This window comes from Ambystoma mexicanum, chromosome 5p (genome assembly GCF_040938575.1).
Source record: "Ambystoma mexicanum isolate Mex_15411 chromosome 5p, UKY_AmexF1_1, whole genome shotgun sequence".
Taxonomy (NCBI): Eukaryota; Metazoa; Chordata; class Amphibia; order Caudata; family Ambystomatidae; genus Ambystoma; species Ambystoma mexicanum.
The window spans coordinates 664,355,277-664,379,662 of NC_090930.1; the positions used below are offsets into that span (position 1 = coordinate 664,355,277).

Below are 24,386 nucleotides of genomic sequence, written 5' to 3' on the forward strand. Positions count from 1 at the left end.
CCTCTTGTGGCGTCGGCTCTCCGTAGTTGGTATAAATGACCGATAACGTACATGGGATCACTAGGGGCAGGTTTCTATTTCTATTTCTTCTCAACCCAGATGTTGACAGCCTTAGTGAGAACCACATTCACTAGTGTGGGAGTAATTCTCTTTTCAACCACCTTAAAAAAGTGATATATTGTGCCACTTCTTTTCTCTTGCAGAATATCCTCAATAAAATCCTCTGTCCTTTTCTAATTCCCTGGTCCCAATGCAAAATGTATCAGCTGACTGGTTATCTGTGGGAGAAGTTGTTATAGATAGGTGGTTCTACCACATCAGGAGAAGGTAGAGGGTAGTCCTCTGGATCAAAATCTTGATCCTCATCCAGAATGATCTCCACATTGGAGAAATCGTCCTGATCCATTAACTCTTCCTCATGCTGAACTTCCAGCAATTTTGTATTTGTAATAGAAAGTGTTTCTACCGAAACACTCTGTTTTCTTTTTAATGGTTGTTTTTCTATGAAATATATAAAGAATGCCACTTTATCTTTTGTGGCAGGGCAGTTTCTAGCCAACTTGGTGCCCAGGGTGAAACACCAGAATATGCCCCCTCCTCTACCGACTGGCACATGTCATTCCCAAACTACACCTATGTGTCGTTCGACAAAACCCCTTCCTCAATAGGAATAAATAATTGATATGTAAATGAAGCTGGTTTCATTACATTGTAATGCAAGTACTTTCCAGAAGAATTCTAATGTAAAACCACAGCTGTTGCTGTACAAGTAAATGTTGTTTCTGTCACCTTCTCTTAGGGATGGTCTTGCTTGAATGCAGTTTCAAACTTTCCATACTGCCACACTGTGGTGTGACCAGCCCACCCGGGTCTGAAGACCCACTGACCACTGGCCCTGTGTTGCAGGTGTGCTGTTTGTACCACCTCACTTGTATTTCTCAAGGGGCAATAGTAGACTAACCATATGAATTATTTTCTGATGGAAGGTTATCATTCCAAGATGGACAGTCTGGTACACTCTTATTCTACTCTTTGAAATTACCTCCATGAGAGTGGGAAAAGGGGACAAATAGCACCAGTGCGGGTTCCTATATGCTTTGCGGTTTATAGTCATAATGTCGAAAAAAAAATGTCGACAGACAAAAATGTCGAAAAAAAAATGTCGAAAATAATAATGTCGACATCCTATACTTATAATGTAAAAAGTCATTTTTTCGAAAAAAAAATGTCGACTTTTTTTTTTAGACATTATGACTATAAACCCTTAAAACTATCAACACCTCACCCAACACCCTCCTGCAACCCCCCCACACCCCCACCACCACCCTCCCACCCCTCATATGCAACACATTCTATTTATATATTTATTTCTTTATTTATTTATTCAATAAATAAATAACCAAAAAAAGGATCATTTTCTATGGAGGGGTTCCCCCCCAACCCCCCCTCACCCAACACCCAATTGCCACCCCCCCACACCCCCACCACCACCCTTTCACCCCTCATACTCAACACATACCAATTATATATTTATTTATTTATTTATTTAGTCAATAATTAAATAAATAAAAATAGTATCATTTACTATGGGGGGGTCCCCCCCCAACCCCCCCTCACCCAACACCCCCCTGCCACCCCCCCCACACCCCCCCAACCACCCTTTCACCCCTCATACTCAACACATACCAATTATATATTTATTTATTTATTTATTTAGTCAATAATTAAATAAATAAAAATAGTATCATTTACTATGGGGGGGGTCCCCCCCCAACCCCCCCTCACCCAACACCCCCCTGCCACCCCCCCCCACACCCCCCCAACCACCCCTCATACTCAACACATCTTATATATATATATATATATTTATTTATACAATAAAGTCAACATTTCGAAAAAATATCGAAAAATGTCGACATTATTGTTTGTCGACATTATTTTTTTCGACATTTATTTTTCGAAATTTTGACTGTCGACATTTTGACTGTCGACATTATGACTGCACACCATGCTTTGCATTAAATCACAGAGCCTTTCAAGACTATAACAGTGATCAGAGATCTCTATATCGGATAAACAAGTCTGTGATAAAAGGATTGTATGTGTGAATCTCTAAATTCATAACATGCGTGGATTGCTTCTCAAATCACTGTTCACAACACTCACCCCAACATTAAAATGTTTCTAACCATAAATCATACATACTCATTTGGACAGCTTAAGTTTTTGGATGCAAGTATAAAATGGCTGCAGCATCCAACACTCTTTTGTTTCTTGTTTCTGAAAAATTCGGATGAACTCTACTTTCCTAGTCAAGGTGCCAAGTGACATTGGGGGTCATTATGACCTGGGCGCAAAGGGATACCTGGCACTGGTAATGACACTGGTGCCGGTAATCCCTTTGCGCCCTATTCCGAGGTCCCTTTGCGGGTCCTTCCTTAACGCCTGGTTTTAGCAGGCATTAAGGACGGGACCCGCAAAGGGATACCGGGGTCAATAACGGTACCGCAATTTGCGGTACCGTTATTGCCGCCTTCCCCCTTCCCATTGAGCCCTATGGGGGCTCAAATGGGAATGGGGAATGGCATTTCAAATGGGGCCTTACCGGTCCGCAAAGGGTGGAATGGACCGGTAAATCCCCATACCACCACGTCGGTGGTGGTACCGGTATTGGTGCTAGTCATGGCGCTAGCGCCATGACTAGCACCAACCTCGGAATGAGGGCCGTAGAGTTGTCATCTGGTGTGCGCAGTAGGCAGTGGCTGATTTGTTTAGAAAATTTAAAAACCTTTGATGCTGAGCGCATGCATTTAGTGCATGTCCCAAAGCAGCCACTAGAATACTTAAGCAAGAACATGACAGTTAACCTTCCCTAGGATGTGCCATATGTAACTAAAAAGTAATATACAAAAAAAAACGTTTTGGTGTTTCAAATAAAGAGACATGAATATAAAGAACATCGTTTAAAGCTTTTTCTGTGTAGCATTTTAATTCTCTTTGAAGAATGCATAGGCTTGGTCAGCTGATACTTGTGCTGGCCTGGTCAATATAAATGCCCTATGTTCAATTCTTAACACTGAAATGTTAAGCACATCGTGTGTAAAAACTATGGACCTCATTACGGGTCCGGTGGTAACCTTGCCAGTGCTACCAGTGGGTTGCCACCGGACACATAAAAAATTAAGTCAGGGAAGTCAGGCGCCAGTAATTTAATCAATCCCCATTCCCAGAGTGGGGACATGGAAGCACCGGCACCATTTTTAACATTGCCGGTGCTTCCGTAATGGCTTTGCCTGCCATGACCGCTGTGCCCGATAGGATCAGAGCTATCGGGCACAGCGGCTCCAGCAGGCAAACCCATAGTCTGCAGGTCTGGGAACAACAGTGCCGTTGAGCTTACCGGAACCTTTATTTCCGGACCGGCAAACTTGTAATGAAGCCCAATGGCTTGTTAAATGAGCCATCGCTTATAAATTGTCCCACTTGAAAGCTGTCAACACAAAGAATGAGGGACACAGGGTGTGTGACTCCAGAGCATCTCACATGCTGTGTTTGTAATATGCATTCCTCTGTTTGCATATTCCAATGCATCACGGTCATCTAAAGGTCGGCAGAAAGAAGCCCGCCGCAAATTGCAGAGGAGGTATCACCGGCACAGCAGACTGCTTACTCTTTCGTGCGACCAGTTCAGAGTCTGCTTTCTGCATGTATGCCTTACTGAGCCCGCCACCTCCTGAGCTGTTTAGCTCTGCTCCCCAGGCCAAGAAACGCTGCTGCTTTGTGGATTGGGGCCTTTCTTTGGTCCACTTACTTGCAAAGCATGTATCTGTAAACTTCCCTTCCAGTTCAGCCTCTGAATCATAAGTCTTAATAAAACCTTTTTTTAGCATGATATATATTAGACTGTCTTCCTCTTCAGATATCACTACTGTTTGGGGTGACGGCTTGGCTGATGTTTGTATTGTTTTTTTGGTGGTCGATTTTCTCAAATTCAACATTTTCGACTTTGAATCCTCCATCCTCTGACTATGTGGAAAGAGTGTTCTGGCACCGACTTGACATTACCCGGGTCTCTTTTATGTTTCAGAGTTGAGTGGGACAAATGTGTTTTAGAATGGGTGTCGTCCATTTTGATTTTAAAGGGAGTTGAAGCATTATCCCTCGACTTCATATGCAGCTGTCTTTCTTTTGTTTTACTGTAGAATGTTCAGAGTTTGCATCACCAGGTATGTCTCCTGTGGGTGATACTATACATCCTCCCTGCGGAGCTGGGGATTGGCCTCAGAAAAATGCTTCTCAGTTTCACTCTCAAAGTCGACCCTGATTTTGATATATATATATATACACAAAGGGCCCAATTCATGGAATATTTTCCGCGTTCAATGTGAATTTGCACTGCTGAATAGTGACTCTGCCCTGCCGACACAAGCCCTGTTTCATGGAACCGTGCAAAGTGTATTTTTGCCGGGCAAAGTCTGGGCAAAGTCAGCACATAGTCATTTTTGCAGTACAACATGACTTTGCCCGGATTTTCACGGCACAAATACACTTGACATGGTTCCATGAATCCGGGTTTGTGTTGGCAGTGCAAAGTAACTTTTCAGCAGTGCAAAGTCACTTTGAACCAGGCAAATATTCTATGAATTGGGCCCAATATGTCATCTTATTAGAGGGGCTAAAGGTTGTATGATGGGAGGATAGCTCAGGGACAAAATGTTTATCGTAGAAATAGGACAAGGCAGAGCAACACGAGCTTGAATCCTGGTCCCGCGCTTAGAGACAGATCTCCGGCATTAAGCATGTTACAAAAGAATAATTCATTCATTAATTATGATGTCCCTTCTGTGCTTCTGTGACGTTTATTATGTTGGTGATCTAAATCCACTGATTCTAATCACAGGTTAAATAATTTTCTAAAATTGTGTGATCTTGGGAAACTATCTTTGCCCATCGCCTTTAGGTTTCTTGTATGCTAACATCGTAATGCTTAGAAATAAATCAAATGGGCCATAGTATGAAGTGCTATATCAAATAATAAAGAAAGGCAACGAGAGGTTTTTGGAGCCAGAGGATATGTATCCAAATCTGGAATTCCCTTCTTAACCTATGCTGTGTGATCTTGGGCAAATTCTTTTATCTTCCCGTGCTTGTGATCCTTTAGTTGGAAAAATGTGCTCTAATTTCTTCATATTTTAGGTTTGTCACGCATACTGTCTTTCTAATCCATCACTGTCTAGTAGCAGGGGCATGGAAATTCAGCTAGCGGCGTTCATTAAAACTGGCTCTATCTATGCTGCATATGAATTGTTTATTTGTTTAATCTGATGTCTGATTTACTTCTGGTCTATGCTCATTTAAACCCAGTTATCCATAGGATGACCGGCAAAAATGATTTCCCTTAATATGTACAATTGTTCCCAAGATGTGTGAAATTCCCCACTAACCTGGTTCCCTGGTTGGTGCATATTTTGCACACCTTCCACTGGCAGGGATCACTTGATGGCACTCATTGCTTTGGTGAGTGGCATGAAGCTTGCTCTCTGCAAACCTGTTGCTTCTCGCACACGTTCTGTGATGGCAGTTCATGGTCTGGCAAACTGTTCAGGCTTCCTCATCTTGTTAGTGATGCTGCCGACACTGCCCTCCTCCACTGGTCAGCCATGTAATACAGAGTCAGAGTTAGCTTTTTGGAGCCTGGGGGCATCGGGGGTCAGGAGGGATAACTCCAGAAGCTGATCCAAGATTTCTAAATGATTCATGGGTAAGCAAGTCCTTGCTGGGTGGTGAATGTTTTTAGTAGCGGGTTCTAAATGTTTCCTCAAATTAGCGCAAGCGACCGAGCATAGCAAGGGAGTACCCAATAATTGAAAGGGTTCGGGGAGAACGGTTTCCCCCCTCAAGAAGTTTTTATAAAATAATGTGCTAAAGTGATGCATTTTGCAGCACCATTTTCAGAACAATTAGGTAAAATGCAATGAAATGTACAGTTGGTTCTCCAGTTTAACACATGAAAACAATCAAGTAAATACCATGTCATCAACAGTACACTACATCGGAGCGCTGTGTACCATTTTCGTAAGGCTGCAGCCACAACACATCTATGCCAGCAATGGTCAGTGTAAATTGCATACAAGAGGCTGCTCCCACAATCTATCTATGCCAGTTACGGTCACTTTAAATTACATGCATGAAATGGTTCAGCCTTCATGCATCCACTGGCACAACCTATCTATGCCAGCAATGAATGGTCAATTTAAATCCAGTGGCAGCTGGTGAATTATTTAATGTGAGGGGTGCAAATATTTCCCCCAAATATGCCAGAGGGACAGAGCATAGTGAGGGAACTCAAATCAACCTAGGGGTTTGTGATTGCTTCCCCCCAACCCCAAATATTGTGTTAAAATGGTGCATTATACAGCATGCTTTCTGTGTAAAACTGGGTAAAACGCCAGACAGTTTGCAAGTCACCAACGCTACACATAAGCATTTCCCACCGCATTTTTAACATTTTCACACTGGCTGTTTCCATACATTTCAATGCTAGCTGCACCACTATATACCACAATTCCTATTTAAGAACATTCTCATGCTTGCTTTACACATAAGCCATTAATCATGCTATAAGAAAATATGTCCACACTGGCTGTGTCAATACATGGCAGTATCCCCACATAAGAACATTCTACTGTTAGCTTTTCCTTTAGAAATGCAATGCCACAATAAGAAAACCTGCACAGACTGGCTGCACGATGTAGTCCAGTCTAAACACGTGAAAACATTGATCATTATTACTTTATTATAGATGGCTAGAATAAAACGACATGCCACAGTAAGAAATGGCTTGACTGTCTGCACCAAAATGCCAGTCTAGCCAAGTAATAACACATATGATGCTTGGTTGATCATAGAAATGCAGTAAAAACAACTACATACCATAGTAAGAAAGGGTTAGACTGGCTGCTGCAAAGAATTCCAGCCATGCCAAGTAGTTACACTTAGCATGCCTTCTTTATCATAGCCATCAAGGAATAATATTTTTCCACAGTATGAAATTGCTAGACTAGCTGCCCCGGTCTAGCCACATAGTAAAACATCATCATTTCTTTTATCAACCACTGTTTGATGAAAGAAAAGATGATCTTTAATCACACATCCCACACATATGATTTAAAGTGATCATTTCAAGAATAGCTAGGCACAATCTACCTATGCCAGTTAATGATCACTTTAAATCACATGCATGACGCTGCTGCCACAACCTATCCATGCCAGTTATGGTCCATTTCAATCACATGCATGATGACTGAAGTGTTTCATGCATATGATGTCAAGTGGCCATTACTGGCATAAATAGGTTATGGCAGCAGCTTCATGTATGTGATTTAAGATTACCATTACTGGCATAGCTAGGACACCTATCTATGCCAGTGAGGATCACTTCAGAAGTGTCTACAAGGGATTTACAGTGACCAATGTATGGTTGGGCACTGTAAATCCCTTGCAGAGATGCTATACATGCCCACCCACACTAATATAAGCTGAATGTGTAAATACATACGTGCACGACTACTCATTCAACTAGTCGTGCACACACACAAGGCATTACATTCAAACACACATACATACACACACTCATGCATACATTAATTACAATAAATGCATTCATACCTTACAATGCATACATTCATCACAATACATGTATTAATTACAATGCATGATACCTACTTACATACACTACCTACATCACAATAATACATGCATTACAATACATACATTCATACATACTACATACAGTTACTGTAGGTCTCCTGCCCGGGGCAGGGGCACAACAAGGCAGCAGCATGCTGGGCGTGTATTGACGGCATGCCCTAGAAGGACTTGAAACCCCGGGCACACCACCGCAAAGCGGGCCACAACACCAACGTGGTTGCCAGTGCTGATATTAAATATGTTTTTAAAACACGCCCCTTAACTCATCTGGCTCCGGCACTGTTGTCATAACAGGTGGATGACCATTCTAACCCCTTATTCTATACAGTAGCTTTTTGGGGAGGCCGTGTTGTCACTTCTAGCATCATCTGACTATTGTACTGGCAAAAGAATCATTTCTTTCCATGTTTTTTTTTCCAAGGTGAATTTTCACACCATACTCTCTCATGCTTAGAGTGCCTAAAGTGAGCGGGTGGGTTGTTGAGGTAACTGTGAGGCATGATGAACAAGGTGAGGGAATGGTGAGTGAGTGAGTCAAAATGTTATTGAATGGATGACAGAGTAAGCGCAAAGCAGCACCATGTTGAGTCCGAGCATTTACACAGATTTTTTTGTATGCTAGAAATATCAAGCTGACGGATGCTGGCTCAGAAGCCTGATTTGCATAATGTATTACTACAGGTTCCCTGCTTATGCATTATGCAACAGTCAGCCATATGTGTAACAAGTACCATATATTTATGGAGTACTTTTAAGCAGACCCATGTAAGGGAGCAGAGTTAGGAAACAGACACAGGAATGTTTGTTTACTGGGTTCCCTTTTATTCAAAGTAATAGAAAAGGGGGGTTTGGGGAAATGCCTCGGTAGCCCTAACACTAAGAGAGGGTTCCCTGCCTCAACAAAACGAACTAAAGTCTCTGTAAGAATGTCCAAAATAAAATTCTCCGTCCTGTGTCCAAAACCTAATCTGTCCTTTACACTCTAAACACAACATGTCTCTTGGCTGGTCTTCTGCAGCCCTTCTTTTCAGCTCCAAAAGAAAGTTCCTACGAAAAGCAGGATGTTCCAAAGAAATAGTTCAAACAGCAAACGACATCTTCCAAATTTAAAGTTCCATGTAATTCCAAAAAGGGATGGCTTCCACTCTGTATAAGTCCCTTTTGTGAAGGTTCCTTGTCTGGCTTTAGTTTGACTCGCAGCCTTGGTGTGTTCTCCTGCCAATGTCTATGGGCCTTTTTTATAAGGGTGACCGTATGAACAGTGCCAGTAAGGCACCAGCAACGCTCATACTATCCCGCCGCATTACGAGTTCTGCTCGCGGGTTCCTGACAGCCCGCCAGGGCACCCGCGAGCAGAACTCGTACTGCCGCCGGCACCATTATCAATGATGCCAGCGCAGTCATGCTCCACAGCCCCATTCTGCTCTATTTGGCAGAATGGGAATCGGGAGCCCAGCAATACCGCCACCCGTGAATGGGCAATTACCGGCCCATCATCTCATAATGGGCCGGTTATTGCCCAATCGCGGGAGGCGGTGCTGGTAGCAAGCATGGCGGTAGCCATGCCTGCCATACAGGAACGGCTACGGCCATGCTTGTAATGAAGCCCTATGTGTCTTTTTCACTAGCCCAAGACATTTGGTTCACTAACCTGCCAAGTAGTATTTGTTAGGTTTGTCCATATTTGTGCTGCCTTTTATTTTCCCCGATGGCTAGGGTGCTCTCGTATCCAGTATCACAAGTTACATGTGGATGGCTAGGGCTCTCTCGTATCCCGTATCACAAGTTACATGTGGATGGCCAGGGCGCTCTCGTATCCAGTATCACAAGTTACATGTGGATGGCTAGGGCGCTCTCGTATCCAGTATCACAAGTTACATGTGGATGGCCAGGGTGCTCTCGTATCCAGTATCACAAGTTACATGTGGATGGCTAGGGTGCTCTCGTATCCAGTATCACAAGTTACATGTGGATGGCCAGGGTGCTCTCGTATCCAGTATCACAAGTTACATGAGGATGGCCAGGGTGCTCTCGTATCCAGTATCACAAGTTACATATGTGTATTTAGGGGCATGTGGGGTGATGTTACTTTTTATTTACTGGTACTGGTGGGATTTGTAAGATTCCTAGTGTAAAGGGGAGCATCCCCCCTACACCTGATCCTTTTATAATGCTTCAGAATGTACAGTGTTGCATTATCTTACAGCGTTGGTTTACTCTCTTGCCAAGGGCCTTATGCCCCACTCATCAGCCCGTTGTAGTTGGTTCTCTCATTTTGGTTGATAATGTTCTTTTAGTGATTGTTAATGCCTGATAACTTGGTTATCACGCATCGAGAATGCTATAAGCACCTTTCCCCCACACTGTTCCATCTGAGATTATTTTGCAGTGCGGTTCATCTCCTAGCTGTTTATAGGAGTCCCAAATGGGCTTTCAGGGATGCGCCCACTCTCTCTCTTTGATGTGGATCCTTGACACCAGCTGATGAAGCCCCCAACCAACGAATTCATCTCGACCTTGAAGCAGGTATGCAGGTTCTGCTTTAGTGTGTCCCGCAGTGCAGCACTCTACTCCCTCAGACACCTTGCCACAGTTGTTGGTTGTCACTGTAGGTCCGATGGTGAGCACCGTCTGCGCTCAGACACAGGTCCCCTGCGAGGCTGCTGGTGTGGCAAGCCTCTGTGAAACACCTCATTTTGTTTTGTTTCTTGTGTTTTCATTTCCGTCCAACTACTGTTTACTCTTTGTTTTCTGCAACTTCTGCATTCCCGAGTGCCTCTCCACACCGAATCATGGCTGCTACTTCCTCCTTGTTCTTCTTCCATTTTATGGCTTGGGTTACTATCAGCCAATGAAAAAAAAACAAAAAAAAACTAGAGCGTTGGTTCTGATTATGATGACTCATTCCTAAATCCTTATGGGGCCACCTCGTCTCAGTGATACAATCCTTAATCAATATATGATCTTTGCCGTTCTTTCTCGTCAAAGTACTATCTATATATTTTACTGTGGTCACCTTGCAGAAAGACATGGACTTCTGCACTGTGTGGGGATTTAGAATAGGTGCCGAATTGAAATCTCTTAGTTTGGGTTTGAGAGTGACATTTATTTTCATAATAAAAGGGGCAAGATCCTCTGACTTGTCATACCCAATTTGTACTAATGCATGACCCCTTGTACATTAGAAATAAGTGGCCCATAATTCTACTGGGCATAATGCAGCTTTGTGCCCAACTCAGCCATGCACTGTTTTGCATGGCCATGCTCATGTATGATGCATTATTAAGGTTTTGAATGAGAGTGCGGGAAGTTTGGTGAGTGAATGTGGAAGAGAAGCTGTGCAGGTTTTGTGAATTGGATGAGTGTATAAGTAGTTTTTTAGCTGGGCAGACGTGAATGGATGAGTGAGTGAATAAATGAATGGGGTAAGGGAAAAGCAGGCGAGTCAGATAAGTGACTGACTTAGTAAATAGGTGCCTGGGAGAAAATAAATGATGAGCTGAAGAGTGAGTAAAGGGTTAACTGAGTGTTGGCTGCATTTGAAGCTAGCATTGCTGCCAGCGCTCTCTTACTTCACCCAACAACTCTCTCAACTCACCCACATCCTAACTCAATGACTCAGCTCATTCTGAGTGAGTGCTCGGAATTATATGTGAATGTGTGAAATCACTCAATTGCTCTGTTTATGTGAGTCAGTGCGTACATTTCTGTGTGAGAAGGGTGCGCGCCTCGATGGGTGAGCAAGTAATAAGAATGAGTGGATATGAATGAGTGATTGGGTGTGTCAGTGGATGGGTGAACGTAACTGCTTAGAGTGGGAATGTTGTAGAAGGGTCAATCAGAAGACGTGGCAAAGAAATGGGGATAACAATGAATGGCCAAGTTTGTGAAAAGGTGGTAGAGTGACAAGATTGGTGCATACATGATTAAGTTGGTCTTTAGTGACGGAGTGTGTGAGCAAGTGAATGAGTGAAGGAGGCGTGAGTGGGTGATTGAGGCAGTGTATGAATAACTGCATGTGTTGGTAATGGGGTGAGTGGATGAATGATTAAGTGTTTGGATGAATGAATTAGCATGTGACCACAGTGTTTGCAAACCCGACATCGAGGCATTACTCATTCAGTGACTCGCGCATTTGCTTAACCTACTCACCTGACCTACACACCTCACGTACTCACATAATTTTGCTGGTAATTCCAACAGCGGTATTTGTTCCGGACCGGCAAAGTGCATGTGTGCCGGTGGGGGCCACGGATCTCCCGGCAGGCCTGACCTGCAGATAGATCAGGCCCCTACTTGCAGATAATTGAAAGAATCCCCGGCATCGGTAATGCCGGTGCTGGTGATTAAGCAGTTCCCATACCAGTCCTATGAGACTCCATGGAATGGGAACTTACCGGCGTTGCCGGCACCCGTAATATCCTGGTAATACTGGGATATTGGATGCCGGTAACGGTAAGGCGGGCTTGCCCATAACCTGCCATAATTACCGGCGGATTACTGGCAAACCCGTAATGAGCCTCTATATGTTTATAAATGCTCACTGGCAAAGTCAGATTAAGTGCATGACTGTGTGCACGCCAGTTTATACATGGGGTTAGGCTTTGTGAATCTTGAATGAGTGTATGTGTGACTGCAGGAACACGCGTGTGTATGTACGAAACATGCCTATGTTTGTTCATGTACATGTGTGTGCATTAGCACTTAACAAGGAAAGAGGCACTGGGGACCTGGTGGTAGAACGGTGAAATGGCAGTCCTAGAGAATGGCAGATTGCCATTGCAGCCGGAATGGCAAAGGCTGGAGGACGTTATGTGAGAAAGGGGGCTCTGGGAACCCAGTTGGGGGAGGTAGATTCTGTGAACCTGATGGGGGTATGGGCCCTGGGCATAAGGGTCCCAGTGCAGCTGGTAATGCACGCCTGGGTGCCGAGGCCCTAGCTGGTGGATGAGGAGGAATGGAAACTAGATGGGGAAATCAGAACTAGTGACCTGATAGGATAAAAGCAGGATTCTGGGAGATGAATCAAGAGATAGGAGTTGATGGGTGAAGGAACATGCACTTGAAACCACATGTAGGATGGTGGCACTTGGGATCTGATGTGTGAAGAGGCACATCACACCTGCTACGGGGATGTGAGCACAGAGTATGGTTGACAGTTAGGATCTGATGGGGTGGGATGAACCCAGGGGTCATACAGGAGGTGTTGGGCACTGGAGAGCTAATGGGATAAAACAGCAACGGAGACCTGACGTGGGGGCCGGAGGGTGCTTGGTACATGAAAGGGGAAGAAGCACAGAGAGTATGGAAGGCAGTGGGCCCCTGTTGGGGAAGAATAGGCATTTCAGATAAATGTAAGGGAATTAGCCAATCACATCATGAGAAGCTTCATTCATCACAATGCAGGTGAATGAAGAGCCAGGTGCAGAAGAAACGGTGTCTGAGCTATCGAGGACCATATATGGTGGGCATGTGTGGATATGGTCTGTGTTTGGTGGCTGTGTCCATGTGAAGCAGACCATTGCCGTAAATTAAGGTCCATGCTTACCAACAGGTAAATCACAAATGGCTAATGGACAAAGGTAATGGTTTTCATTTGCAATACAAGCTCACCATACGATGACCACAGCCTATGGCTGCTTCCCCACGACTGCTGCACCAATATAGCCAATGCAGACCAATGCCCAGTGCTTTAAGTGGGCCGGTGCCTGCTGGGGCCGAGCCCTGGCAGTCTCCAAAAAGTGAGGCTGAGCGGGGGCCCTGCTGGGGCCCCCCGGTCCACCATGCTGTGGTGGGTCATTATCCCGCCACGGCCGCAGTCGCGACGGGAGATGATCCCGCCACCATGATTGAGTCAGGCAGCTGTGATTGACAGGAGTGCCAGTCAGCCACAACGTCACGCTAAGCGATGCTGTGGCTGGCTGACACTTTTGTCAGTCACAGCGGCGTGCAGGAAACACACTGTGGCGTCTCCAAACTGTAACTTTCTCTCTGACCCCTCCAGAGGGGTCAGGAGATGAAGTTACAGTTCCTTTGTCGCCTGTGGGCAGAATCATGCCCGCACCGGTTCCCCAGGTCATTGAGGCGTCTTTGACCCACAGTGAACCTGGGGGCTATGTGTATCCAGCAAACAATGCATAAATAAATAAATAAACTGGGTAGTGGTCTGTTTCTGCTCTGCGCAGGACTTGGTTAATTTATTTATTCATGTATTGTTTGTCGGATACAAACAATGTATGTTCAAGGAGTTAAACCAAAGGTGCAAGAAAAGAGAAAGGAACAAGGGGATGAAGTAAGGTGAGGGGGCGGTGGGAAAGAAGTAAAGTAACAAGTGAGCCTGAAGGGAAAAGTAGAAGAGGACAAGAGAGTGAGAAACAAAAGTGGTGAAATATTCAAATGAAATCGAGAAAAGGTAACGTGAGACAGAAAATAAGGGCATGAAAGATAGGGACACAACAGAGTCGAGGGGTGCATACATTGGGGAGAAAACTACGGAAAGAGAATGAAATGGAGGAAAGAAACAGAAGAAAGTGACAGAACACGATGTTACAGAAGAATGAATGAGAGAAATAAGGTGAGAGAAAAGGAGGAGAAAAGTGTAGGTTAGAATGAGGAAGAGGGGTGAAGGAATGAAAGCAGAGGAGGAGAGGAAAGAAAAGATGGGTGCGAATAGAGAAGAAGGGGAAGAGAAGGTGGAAAGGGGAGATGGAATGAGAGGAAATATGGGGTGAGACTGGTGAAGAGGAGCAAAGGATTGAAAAGAGGAGAGGAAAGGAAAGACAAGGTTAAGAATGAGTGAAGGATGAGGAGCCATGGAAGGCGAGGAAAGACAAGGGTGAGAATGCTGAAGAGGGGTAAAGGAATGGAAGAGAAGGAGGAGAGATGACAGAAGAGTAAATAAAGGGGTGAGACTGGTGAAGAGGGCCGAAGGATTGAAAAGAGAGGAAAGGAAAGACATGAGAATGGAGCACAGGAGTGAAACAACGACAGCAAGGAAAAAGGAAAGCCAAGAAGAAAGGGATGACAGGGAGCCTGTAGAAGAGTTAATTGAGAAAACACTCATTGCAAGACACTTCTTGAAATAATGTAAAATGACCTAACAGCAGTCTGACCTCATACAGGCATAGACAGACTCATTGCACAGGTACTCAACAACTACATGCCGGTTTCTTTTTGGTTTTCCTTGAATCTTGTTTGTCTGCGAATCCTTGTTAGTATTTTGATAGGCTGAAGTATTTGGTCCCACACAATTCCTCTACAGCCTATCATCTCAAAACGTGCCACCTGTTCATTCCTCTTCCGATGCGCACAGCATTCATGACACAGAGCAACAACCAGGCAGGGGGATTGCTAGCAACACATTGAAAGTTGTGTTACGCAGCATAGCCATCCCTAGTCATCAAGCCCATGACACCCCCATGGCCACGGGCTCCAGTTTACCTCCACTGTGGTCCTTTAATACAGTAAGTGAGGCCCACTTCCAAGGTTCTACATGGTTGCTCTTGCTGGGTTACCTGAACAACTACTTTAAAGAGAATTTGTGAAAGTGTTCAGAGGTGTATCCGACAAACAATGCATAAATAAACCTGGTAGTGCGCTGAGCGTGAACAGTTCTTGGGTTACAAGGCCTCACCTGCATAAACGACCCGGTTTATTTATTTATGCATTGTGTGCAGGGTGCTCATGCCGATTTATCTATTTACTTTATACCAAGCAGACTGTGTTGTGATATGCACTCAGTTATATAAGCCAGACCATTTTTACATTTCGTCTTTAGGCCACGCCCATCAAGTCCAAGACCACGCCCATCATACAAGCCACGCCCCTAAACCAGGGCCCCCCTCAATGTGTTACCCTACTTAAAGCACTGCCAATGCCTATGGCATTGGTGTACAGTACTGGTGGTTTAATATTCTTTACAGCTTGTGGACATGGTTCATGCATGACACAGTTAAGCCACACATAAATCCTAGTCACAGGTGCCTACGGTTACAGACATGTACACATAACGTACATTAAGTGTGGGGTGCACCTGGTCCAGCATTCCCCTAGCCACAGTGCTAGTTAAGGCTCCTAAAATACGCTCACCTGAAGACTCCGGATTGGATTTGCAGCTTTAAGAAAGCACTTTAAAAGTGCCTGCCAGGCTTTCGACATAATTACTTGGAGCCTGATGCCAACACATATCTACATTTACTCACACTTATGTTGTCTAGCAGCATTTTTTCCGGTAAACAAGATTCTGATCACGAATCACATGTGCTGCAACATGGCAGCATTTCAAAAGCCAGCCAGATCCACACTTTAAGCTGCCATACCTATTGCATTACTATGAACATCCATATCAAAATATCAACTCAAATCTATTGTGTCTTGGACCAATCGCTAGCAGCCATAATCCCAGATAGGTGAAACGCCGATCGACCTGCCATGCACGTGCCGCCCGGAGGCTGCTGCCAAGCGCCTCGATGCCGCATGTGCCACAATGGCCCTGGCTGCTGTCATGATCAGCATCATCCGAGCCTGTGATTGGACGAGGTTTCGCTCTGGCCGCATTGCTGGATGCATCGTGTCAGCAGCTAATCTGCGTGCCTAGCATTGCCATGGCAACGCGTTTAACAAGTTTATAGCTGCTTTTGAGGAGCGGCTCTGGAACGAGCGGCTTCTTGTCTCAAATCTGAACAGAAGACGGGGGGCTTTGGCTAAACCAGAGATATTTTTTTACCGAGTCCCCACCTTGAATAAAAATGTTGTTGTGGAGCCCCCACGTGAGTAAACATGTTGCTGCTGGCTCCCCAGATACTTTTTCTTTTTATATTTTCTATTAAAACAAGTCAACATACTCCCTTTTAGAAGAGCCTCATGCCCCCCCCCGCCCCCTGTATACCATTCAGGTCCCCCTTGGGGGGCAGCCCCACAGTTTGAAGACCACTGGGCTAAACCCAAATTCATGTTTTTCTGTTGCCCCCACAGAAATATTGAGGCCTTAGATTTGAGTGTAAATACCCCCTATTTTTCAAATGACACATGGGATACCTACAGCATTGGGCACGCAGAAAGGACTGCATGGTGTACATGTGTTTGTTACCCCATACAGCACTTTGCATGTACCCCATCTGTAAACATGCGATCCCAATTCATAATTAGATGGTGTTTTAAAAAAAAAGGGACATTTAAAGTATCACATGACCACCATATTCATAAGGAAGCCCCACACTTCATAATAATAATTTAGCATTTGTATAGCCCTACGAATCGGAGCGCTGCTCATTATTAACCACTGTGTGTGGTGCTCATTTATCGACCTCGGAAGGATTAAAGGCATAGTTTGGCCCTGCCAGGATTCGAACCGGCGTTAGCATGCTCTGTACAGATGTCAAAGCGAGCGCTCTACTCGCTGTGCTATCGGACTGATTATACATATAGAATGCAGTCTATGCAGACTGCAAAATAACCAGTGTGGCAAACTGCTGAAAGGGTGAGCTGTGGTGTGTGGGGGGGGGTTATCAAGATCATCCTGTCTTGACCCCCCACCCTTTCAGCGTAGTTTGCCACACTGGTTATTTTGCAGCGTGCATAGACTGCTTTCTGTTTACTCCCACCCCCTTAATGCCCATCCCAGCCACCCTACCACGAGCTTTGAGGAATGGCTTCCACGCATCCACCCTAGCACTCTTCGCAGCAGTCTTTATCCTGCTGATGCATCAGGCTTGGGAGTCAGGCCTGTTCCTTCCTCTTCAGTTGTTACTTCTGTGCAAGTGAAAACAAAATGGCCTTTTCCAACCTTAACATGTCCCCTGGGTGAAGACTGTGCCACTTACTGCCTGAAAAGAATCTCCTTCTGGGTGAAACGGTTCGCCTCGAAGCAGGCATGATAAAGACTGGTCTCCCTGCAGGGGGAACACATGTAGTGTAGGCAAAAGACTGAAGCGTGACTCGGGGCGAGTGTGGGCTAGCCAGCCCATCACCCATCAGATGTTTTGGCCTACAACTTCCGTGTTCCTTTACCACTGGATAGACTGAATGGGGCTGATGGCTGTTGTAGGCCAAAACATCAGGAGGGTGGCAGGTTGACAAACCATTCTAGCTCCAGTAACAGTGTGGGGCGTTGGGGCGTAGGGAATAACGCTAGAAACCCAGGTTCTGGTAGCAGGGGCGTTTTCCATTGAACATTCCAAAGAGTCTGTCCCTGCAGTGGAAAGGGGAAAGAGAAAGCAAGAGGCGCTGCTCCATGCTCAATCCATCCCTGGCCTCTCTGCTAAGGCGGACTACCATTTTTTTACTTGTTTATTTAATTACTTTTATTAATCACAAATTGGACAACACAAAAGGAGGAACAACAAAGCACAGGCCAAATGGATATTTTTCCATAATACAAATGTGCCACAGACAACTAACTGCACGATTAATTGAAAGGACATTCCTTTGAATATCGCATTCCAAAATACGTATTGTATTTTGATCATTGAGGAACTAGCCTTGAGTTTGATACAGGTGGGGTCTTTAGAGGCAGAGGGGATGAAATTGGCAAACTTCTGTCATACCACTGAACCACCCGATGTGTTCTGTGTGCCACTCATTGGATTTCACTGCCCACTATCATGTGTGGGTGCCTGCGGTGCCCTCGCTGCGTTGCCTGCCGCCAAAGCTCTCAGCCTTCAGCCACCCTGCGACCCCTACTGAATCCAGGCATAGTGTGTTTGTGGGGTGCAATTCTGCACTGGTCTCGCTGCATTTTTCAAGAGAATCAGGCAATTTTGCTCTGATGTTTGCATCCACCGACCACTGCAAAATCAGCCTTTGCATTGACTGACCGGTGCAAAATCAGCATTTGCAAGAGTGGATCAATGCAAATATCGGTGCTAATTTGGTTGCCACAGGTGCAATGTATGTGATGCAGCCCATCGCTTGCATTGCCTAATCTTTTTTGTGCCAATGTCTTTCCAGGCCTCACCGCATGTACCTTCACCACGACTTCATCCACAACTTTGCAAGATCTTACTTTGACAAGTGCACCTATCTTTTCACAGACCCTTCCTTCAGGGCCCTCTTTCTCCTAGCCAAGCTAGTGACCACATGAAGGCAGCATCTTGGGCATCGGGTAAGTCACACAGGGACCTGGACACCTGTGGACTCGGGAATGTAGACAAGGACACTGCTTTATGTGTTACAGGTTAGAGGTAAAGGAGGTTAACCAGGTGGTTCCACCTTGCAATAAGCTCCCATCCTGAAGTCCTACCAACCTTCACCCCCGGAATCTCGGCCTCGCCTTATTTCAGGTACCCTCCCACATTCCACCAGGTTAGCTCAAGCATTTAAGATGCTAGAATTACCCTTGACCTATTCACAGAAGCTCTCGATTCTCTAACGTGTACATCCTCCGTCGCCCCCCGTTGACCCATGAACCATGAGGACCCCTTCCCTCCCTCTGTTGAACCCCGCCTTCAGCACAGTCTATGTATCTTTCGTGTGCCTTCTAGTGTCGCCCACAGCCCAGATCTCTTAAACTTCCCACTTCTCCGCTCCTGCGGTGGGGCTCGCTCTGCAGGTGCGTCACTCTCACATCCTCCTTTCCGCCATTTAGGCGTCACTCTTTCCTGCACATCCGCCCCTTTTGTGAACCCTCTGCCCTGCCTTCTATTCAAAATTAACAACGCAGCCCTCGTCACCGTGAGGCAGCTTTTTGGACCTCATCTGCCAGTCAAAGACCTGAGCTCTAGGAATAATATGCCCGTCCACCTTCCCACATGCCCATTCATGCCAGAGCATCACCAATCACACAACATGCCACGCCTTCTTGGTAAGTTGCTTCACTGCAAAACGCCAAATCTCTGGCCATTTCTCTTGTTTATGGCCCGGGCACCCGACTTTACATTCGCTGAAGCCCATGTCACTCTGCTTTGTGCTTTCATGCTATTTCATAATTGTGTTTAATTTTGTAATCTATAGTGTCACTGCGAGCTCGGGCGTAATACATAGAATCCACTAAACTTTCAATCAAACACGAATGCACACGTGAGGAAGAACCAGCAAGAGAACATCTTGTACAAGACCTGTGTGGCTTTATCTTCACTTTACAGTGAGTCAGAACACAGGCGAGCAGCTTCAGTGAGGCTCCTGGCTACACCTTGCGCACTCATGCGCACACAGTGTGGAGGGCCACCTGCAGTTCTAGTGGCTCCTTGCATCCGCCTGCCTGCTCCGTGTAGTCGCCTTGCCATATAGGAGCCAAGACTGAACTAAGTGTCAGGAGCTTCATTTCAATTATGACCTCAATCTACTACTCGTCAATTAAATAGTAGATCAGTTTATAACTCATCAATGACATAGTTAGATCAGTCGACTACTCATCAATGAAATAGTCAGTCTACTACTCATCCATGCAATAGTAGCTCATTCTACTACTCATCATGAAATAGTCAGACTACTACTCATCTGTGCAATAGTTAGATCAGTCACCTACTCCTCAATGAAATAGTCTACTAGTAGATCAATCTACTACTCATCAATGAAATGGTCAGTCTACTACTCATCCATGCAATAGTAGCTCAGTCTATTACTCATCATGAAATAGTCAGTCTACTAGTAGATCAATCTACTATTCATCAATGAAATAGTCAGTCTACTACTCATATGTGCAATATTAGCTCAGTCTACTACTTATCTTGAAATAGTCTACTAGTAGCTCAATCTACTACTCATCAATGAAATAGTCTACTACTCATCTGTGCAATCGTAGCTCAGTTTACTACTCATCATGAAATAGTCCACTAGTAATCAATCTACTACTCATCAATGAAATAGTCAGTCTACTACTCACCCATGCAATAGTAAGATCAGTCAACTTCTCATCAATGAAATAGTCAGTCTACTAGTAGATCCATCTACTACTCATCAATGAAATAGTCAGTCTACTAGTAGATCAATCTAATACTCATCAATGAAATAGTCAGTCTACTACTCATCTGTGGAATAGTTAGATCAGTCAACTACTCATCAATGAAATAGTCAGTTTACTAGTAGATCAATCTACTACTCATCAATGAAATAGGCAGTCTACTAGTAGATCAATCTACTATTAATCAATGAAATAGTCAGTCTACTACTCATCTGTGCAATAGTAGCTCAGTCTACTACTCATCATGAAATAGTCTACTAGTAGATCAATCCACTATTCATCAATGAAATAGTCAGTCTACTACTCATCCGTGCAATAGTAGCTCAGTCTACTACTCCTCATGAAATAGTCAGTCTAGTACTCATCCATACAATAGTAGCTCAGTCTACGACTCCTCATGAAATAGTCAGTATACTACTCATCCGTGCAATAGTAGCTCAGTCTACTACTCCTCATGAAATAGTCAGTCTGCTACTCATCCGTGCAATAGTAGCTCAGTCTACTACTCATCATGAAATAGTCAGTATACTACTCATCCATGCAATAGTAGCTCAGTCTACTACTCATCATGAAATAGTCTACTAGTAGATCAATCTACTATTCACCAATGAATTAGTCAGTCTACTACTCATCCATGCAATAGTAGCTCAGTCTACTACTCCTCATGAAATAGTCAGACTACTCATCATGAAATGGTTAGCAGATCAGTCTACGCATCATCAATGCAATAGCCTTAATGAATGAATGAATACATGTGTTAACACAACTTTTTAAACGTTGTACCTTTCTCACACGTAGTTGCTTTGCTTCTTGTATGTGCGCAGGGTTCGGGTGTGTATAGAGTGCTCTTGTACATGTACGTGCATATATGTTCATGTGTGGTCGCATAAATACCTTACCAATGCATTTACACAGATGTGCATGTGTGCATGCTTGGGTCTCGACATGCGTGTGTACTTCATGCCATGGCGTCCCTGAATCCTGAGTCAGGGTTTCCCTGGGGAATTTCCGCTGGGCCAACATCTGGGCGTCAGTTCCTTTCAGCTTTCATGTGAACAGTCTATGACTACATGCCGGCGTATTAAAAAGTGCGTGAGCGCACATGTGAGTGTTGCTGTATGCAGTTTAGTGAGCGTGTGCGTTCTTTTGTGATCATTCGTGCGAGTGGATATAGTATGCATGCACACACTTGCCACTGCATGTGCATGCATACACGAGGGCATATGCATTCTTCCATATGCGGAGTAAGTGTTGAAATGCGAGCCCACATGAGTGTCTGCCCGTATGTGTTACTATATCTTGTCATGCATGTCAGTAGACATATGTGCAATGTGCTATTGAGGTTGATTCCAGAGTATACTCTTGTGTACGTCAGCGCACATATTATATCTGCGTGACTAAAATAATAACAGCCCTAGGAATAATACTATCACGACTAGTACTGCTAATACCAATATTATTATTATCAATAATAATAGGGATGGGAATACGTGATGCATGTGTGCGTATGTACATATGACTTTAAACATGAATGTATGCATGCCCGCGTGTGTGTGTGATACTAAATGACTGTTCTCACGGCTGGTGACTTATAAAACTCCATGCATGAATAAATGAAGCGCACGTAGCAGTGCTTGCCCCTACATTCTAAATGTACCACTCCATGCAATAGGTGTTACCTACACTGCTGGCATGTGTGTTTTCCTGGGAACACACTTGTGTGTCCGTTCATGCGTATGTCCGTGTGTAAGTCCATGAGAATACATTCATGCGTTTGAGTGCGTATGGCTGTACTGAATTACACGTGGTGTGACCATGCCGCTACATGTGTCTATGCCAGTACACGCTGCATGTGAATATACATGCCTATGCATCTTTTACATAGGTGCACACATGTTCATGTGTGAATACATGTTTTTTTTTAATCTGGATACATATTACTGTACGAGTATTGCTTCAAGTCACTACACATGTATACCTACACCTAGACGCCTATGCAGTACGCGGCCCACCGTGTGTGTCGAGATATATGTGGTGAGTTGTGTGCGCGAATATGCATGCCTCTGTATATATGTGCGTGGGGGTACATGGTTACTTTCTGTGTCGTGGAGTGGGTGTCTGCGGGGGCACGCTGTTGGCTGCATTTCGGATTCCTTTGCAGGTATGCACTTCTTCTGCGAGGCGCGTGGGGGCCGTGGGAAGTGTGCGTGCACACACACAGGCGTGGGCATGCCATGCAGAGACCGGCGGCCGTGCACTCCTCACCTGAGCGTGCTGCTTCCGTGTAAAACGCACACGATGACGAGTGAGAGAGTGTCTGGGACGAGAGTTTTCATTCCTTGGAACTGAAGCCCCCGTTCCTGTCTTAAAAGTGCCAGGTGCCAGAGAAGGGCGAGGAAGGCGAACATGGGAAGAGCGGGGCAAGGTGTCACATCCACTTCCCCGCCCAGAGGCTCCCGAGCCTGGTCCGAGACTCTGCCCGAGTTGCGCGGTGTTCGCCTTCCGCCCTCTTCTGCGATTTCCTTCAGGAAACATACGATTCCCGCGCGCGGCTCCAGCTGGACCCCCTGCTACAGTGTCCGCCTTGACAGCTGGGCTGTGGGCACTGTGCTCTCGCCGAAGCCTGGAGACACGGGCGGAGGACGCTCTCCTGGATCCGGGAGCGCGGATTTAAAGGCGCAGGGTCCAATTTGCGCGACTCAGTTTAGTGTAAGCGGAGCTAGAACATGTGGGCGCACGTGCTGTGGGGGCGTGGGGTCAGCTCCACGTGGTGCCTGCTGACAGCAGCTACTGGAATTCACCACTTCTCTTCCTAGGGTTAGTGTGCCCCATGCAGTATGGATTGTGCATTCCTCGCACCTCAGAAGCCAACCTGTGTCAGTGTGTTCCCCGGGACATTGCTGGTCTTGCGCTGAATCTCATTAAATCTCACCGATGCAGGCACTGGCAGCGCTAGGGTTTGGGTATTTCAGGGACACCGGGGATAGGCAAGAGGCAACGCTTCGAGGCACGTTAGGCTCGTCACTTTGTAGTTGAAAGGGGCTATCATCGAACAGAATAATACATGGGCTCGTGCTTTCCCAGCTTGCTCCCATCGCACCTCCAGTGGGTGTGGATGAATACTTTAATCTATATCTGCGCCTCTCCGTCTGGCTATGCAAAACACAGTATGCTCATGCTGGGGAGACTTGGCACACAGACAGACATTCATTTAATGATTTCAATAACAAAACATACCTGCTTAACATACATTCATTCTATGATAAGGCAGGTCTAAATATGTCCTTTCTAGCGTTAGGGAATAATTTAGTTACATTTGTATAAGCAGTTCTGTGCCTTCTTTTCTTCCATCCATCCTTCCTCTCGACCATTTCCTTCCTTCCTTCCTTCCTTCCTTCCTTCCTTCCTTCCTTCCTTCCTTCCTTCCTTCCTTCCTTCCTTCCTTCCTTCCTTCCTTCCTTCCTTCCTTCCTTCCTTCCTTCCTTCCTTCCTTCCTTCCTTCCTTCCTTCCTTCCTTCCTTCCTTCCTTCCTTCCTTCCTTCCTTCCTTCCTTCCTTCCTTCCTTCCTTCCTTCCTTCCTTCCTTCCTTCCTTCCTTCCTTCCTCCCTCCCTCCCTCCCTCCTTCTTTCTTTCTTTCTTTCTTTCTTTCTTTCTTTCTTTCTTTCTTTCTTTCTTTCTTTCTTTCTTTCTTTCTTTCTTTCTTTCTTTCTTTCTTTCTTTCTTTCTTTCTTTCTTTCTTTCTTTCTTTCTTTCTTTCTTTCTTTCTTTCTTTCTTTCT

At 45.1% G+C, this 24,386-nt stretch overlaps 1 protein-coding gene across 2 annotated transcripts in view; it reads right to left on the bottom strand.

The window, feature by feature from the left end:
- The window catches only part of LOC138481120 (glycine receptor subunit alpha-4), a 1,152,059-nt gene extending 1,128,391 nt beyond the window's left edge, over positions 1-23,668 (bottom strand). Inside the window, exon 1 of one of the 2 annotated variants that reach the window (XM_069613038.1) lies at positions 22,874-23,668. In XM_069613038.1, the coding sequence (XP_069469139.1) occupies positions 22,874-23,016 (143 nt within the window). In that variant the 5' untranslated portion in view covers positions 23,017-23,668. The remainder of the gene's footprint in view (positions 1-22,873) is intronic. The other variant, XM_069613039.1, reaches the window with a different exon arrangement.
- Between the last annotated feature and the right edge of the window lie 718 nt (positions 23,669-24,386).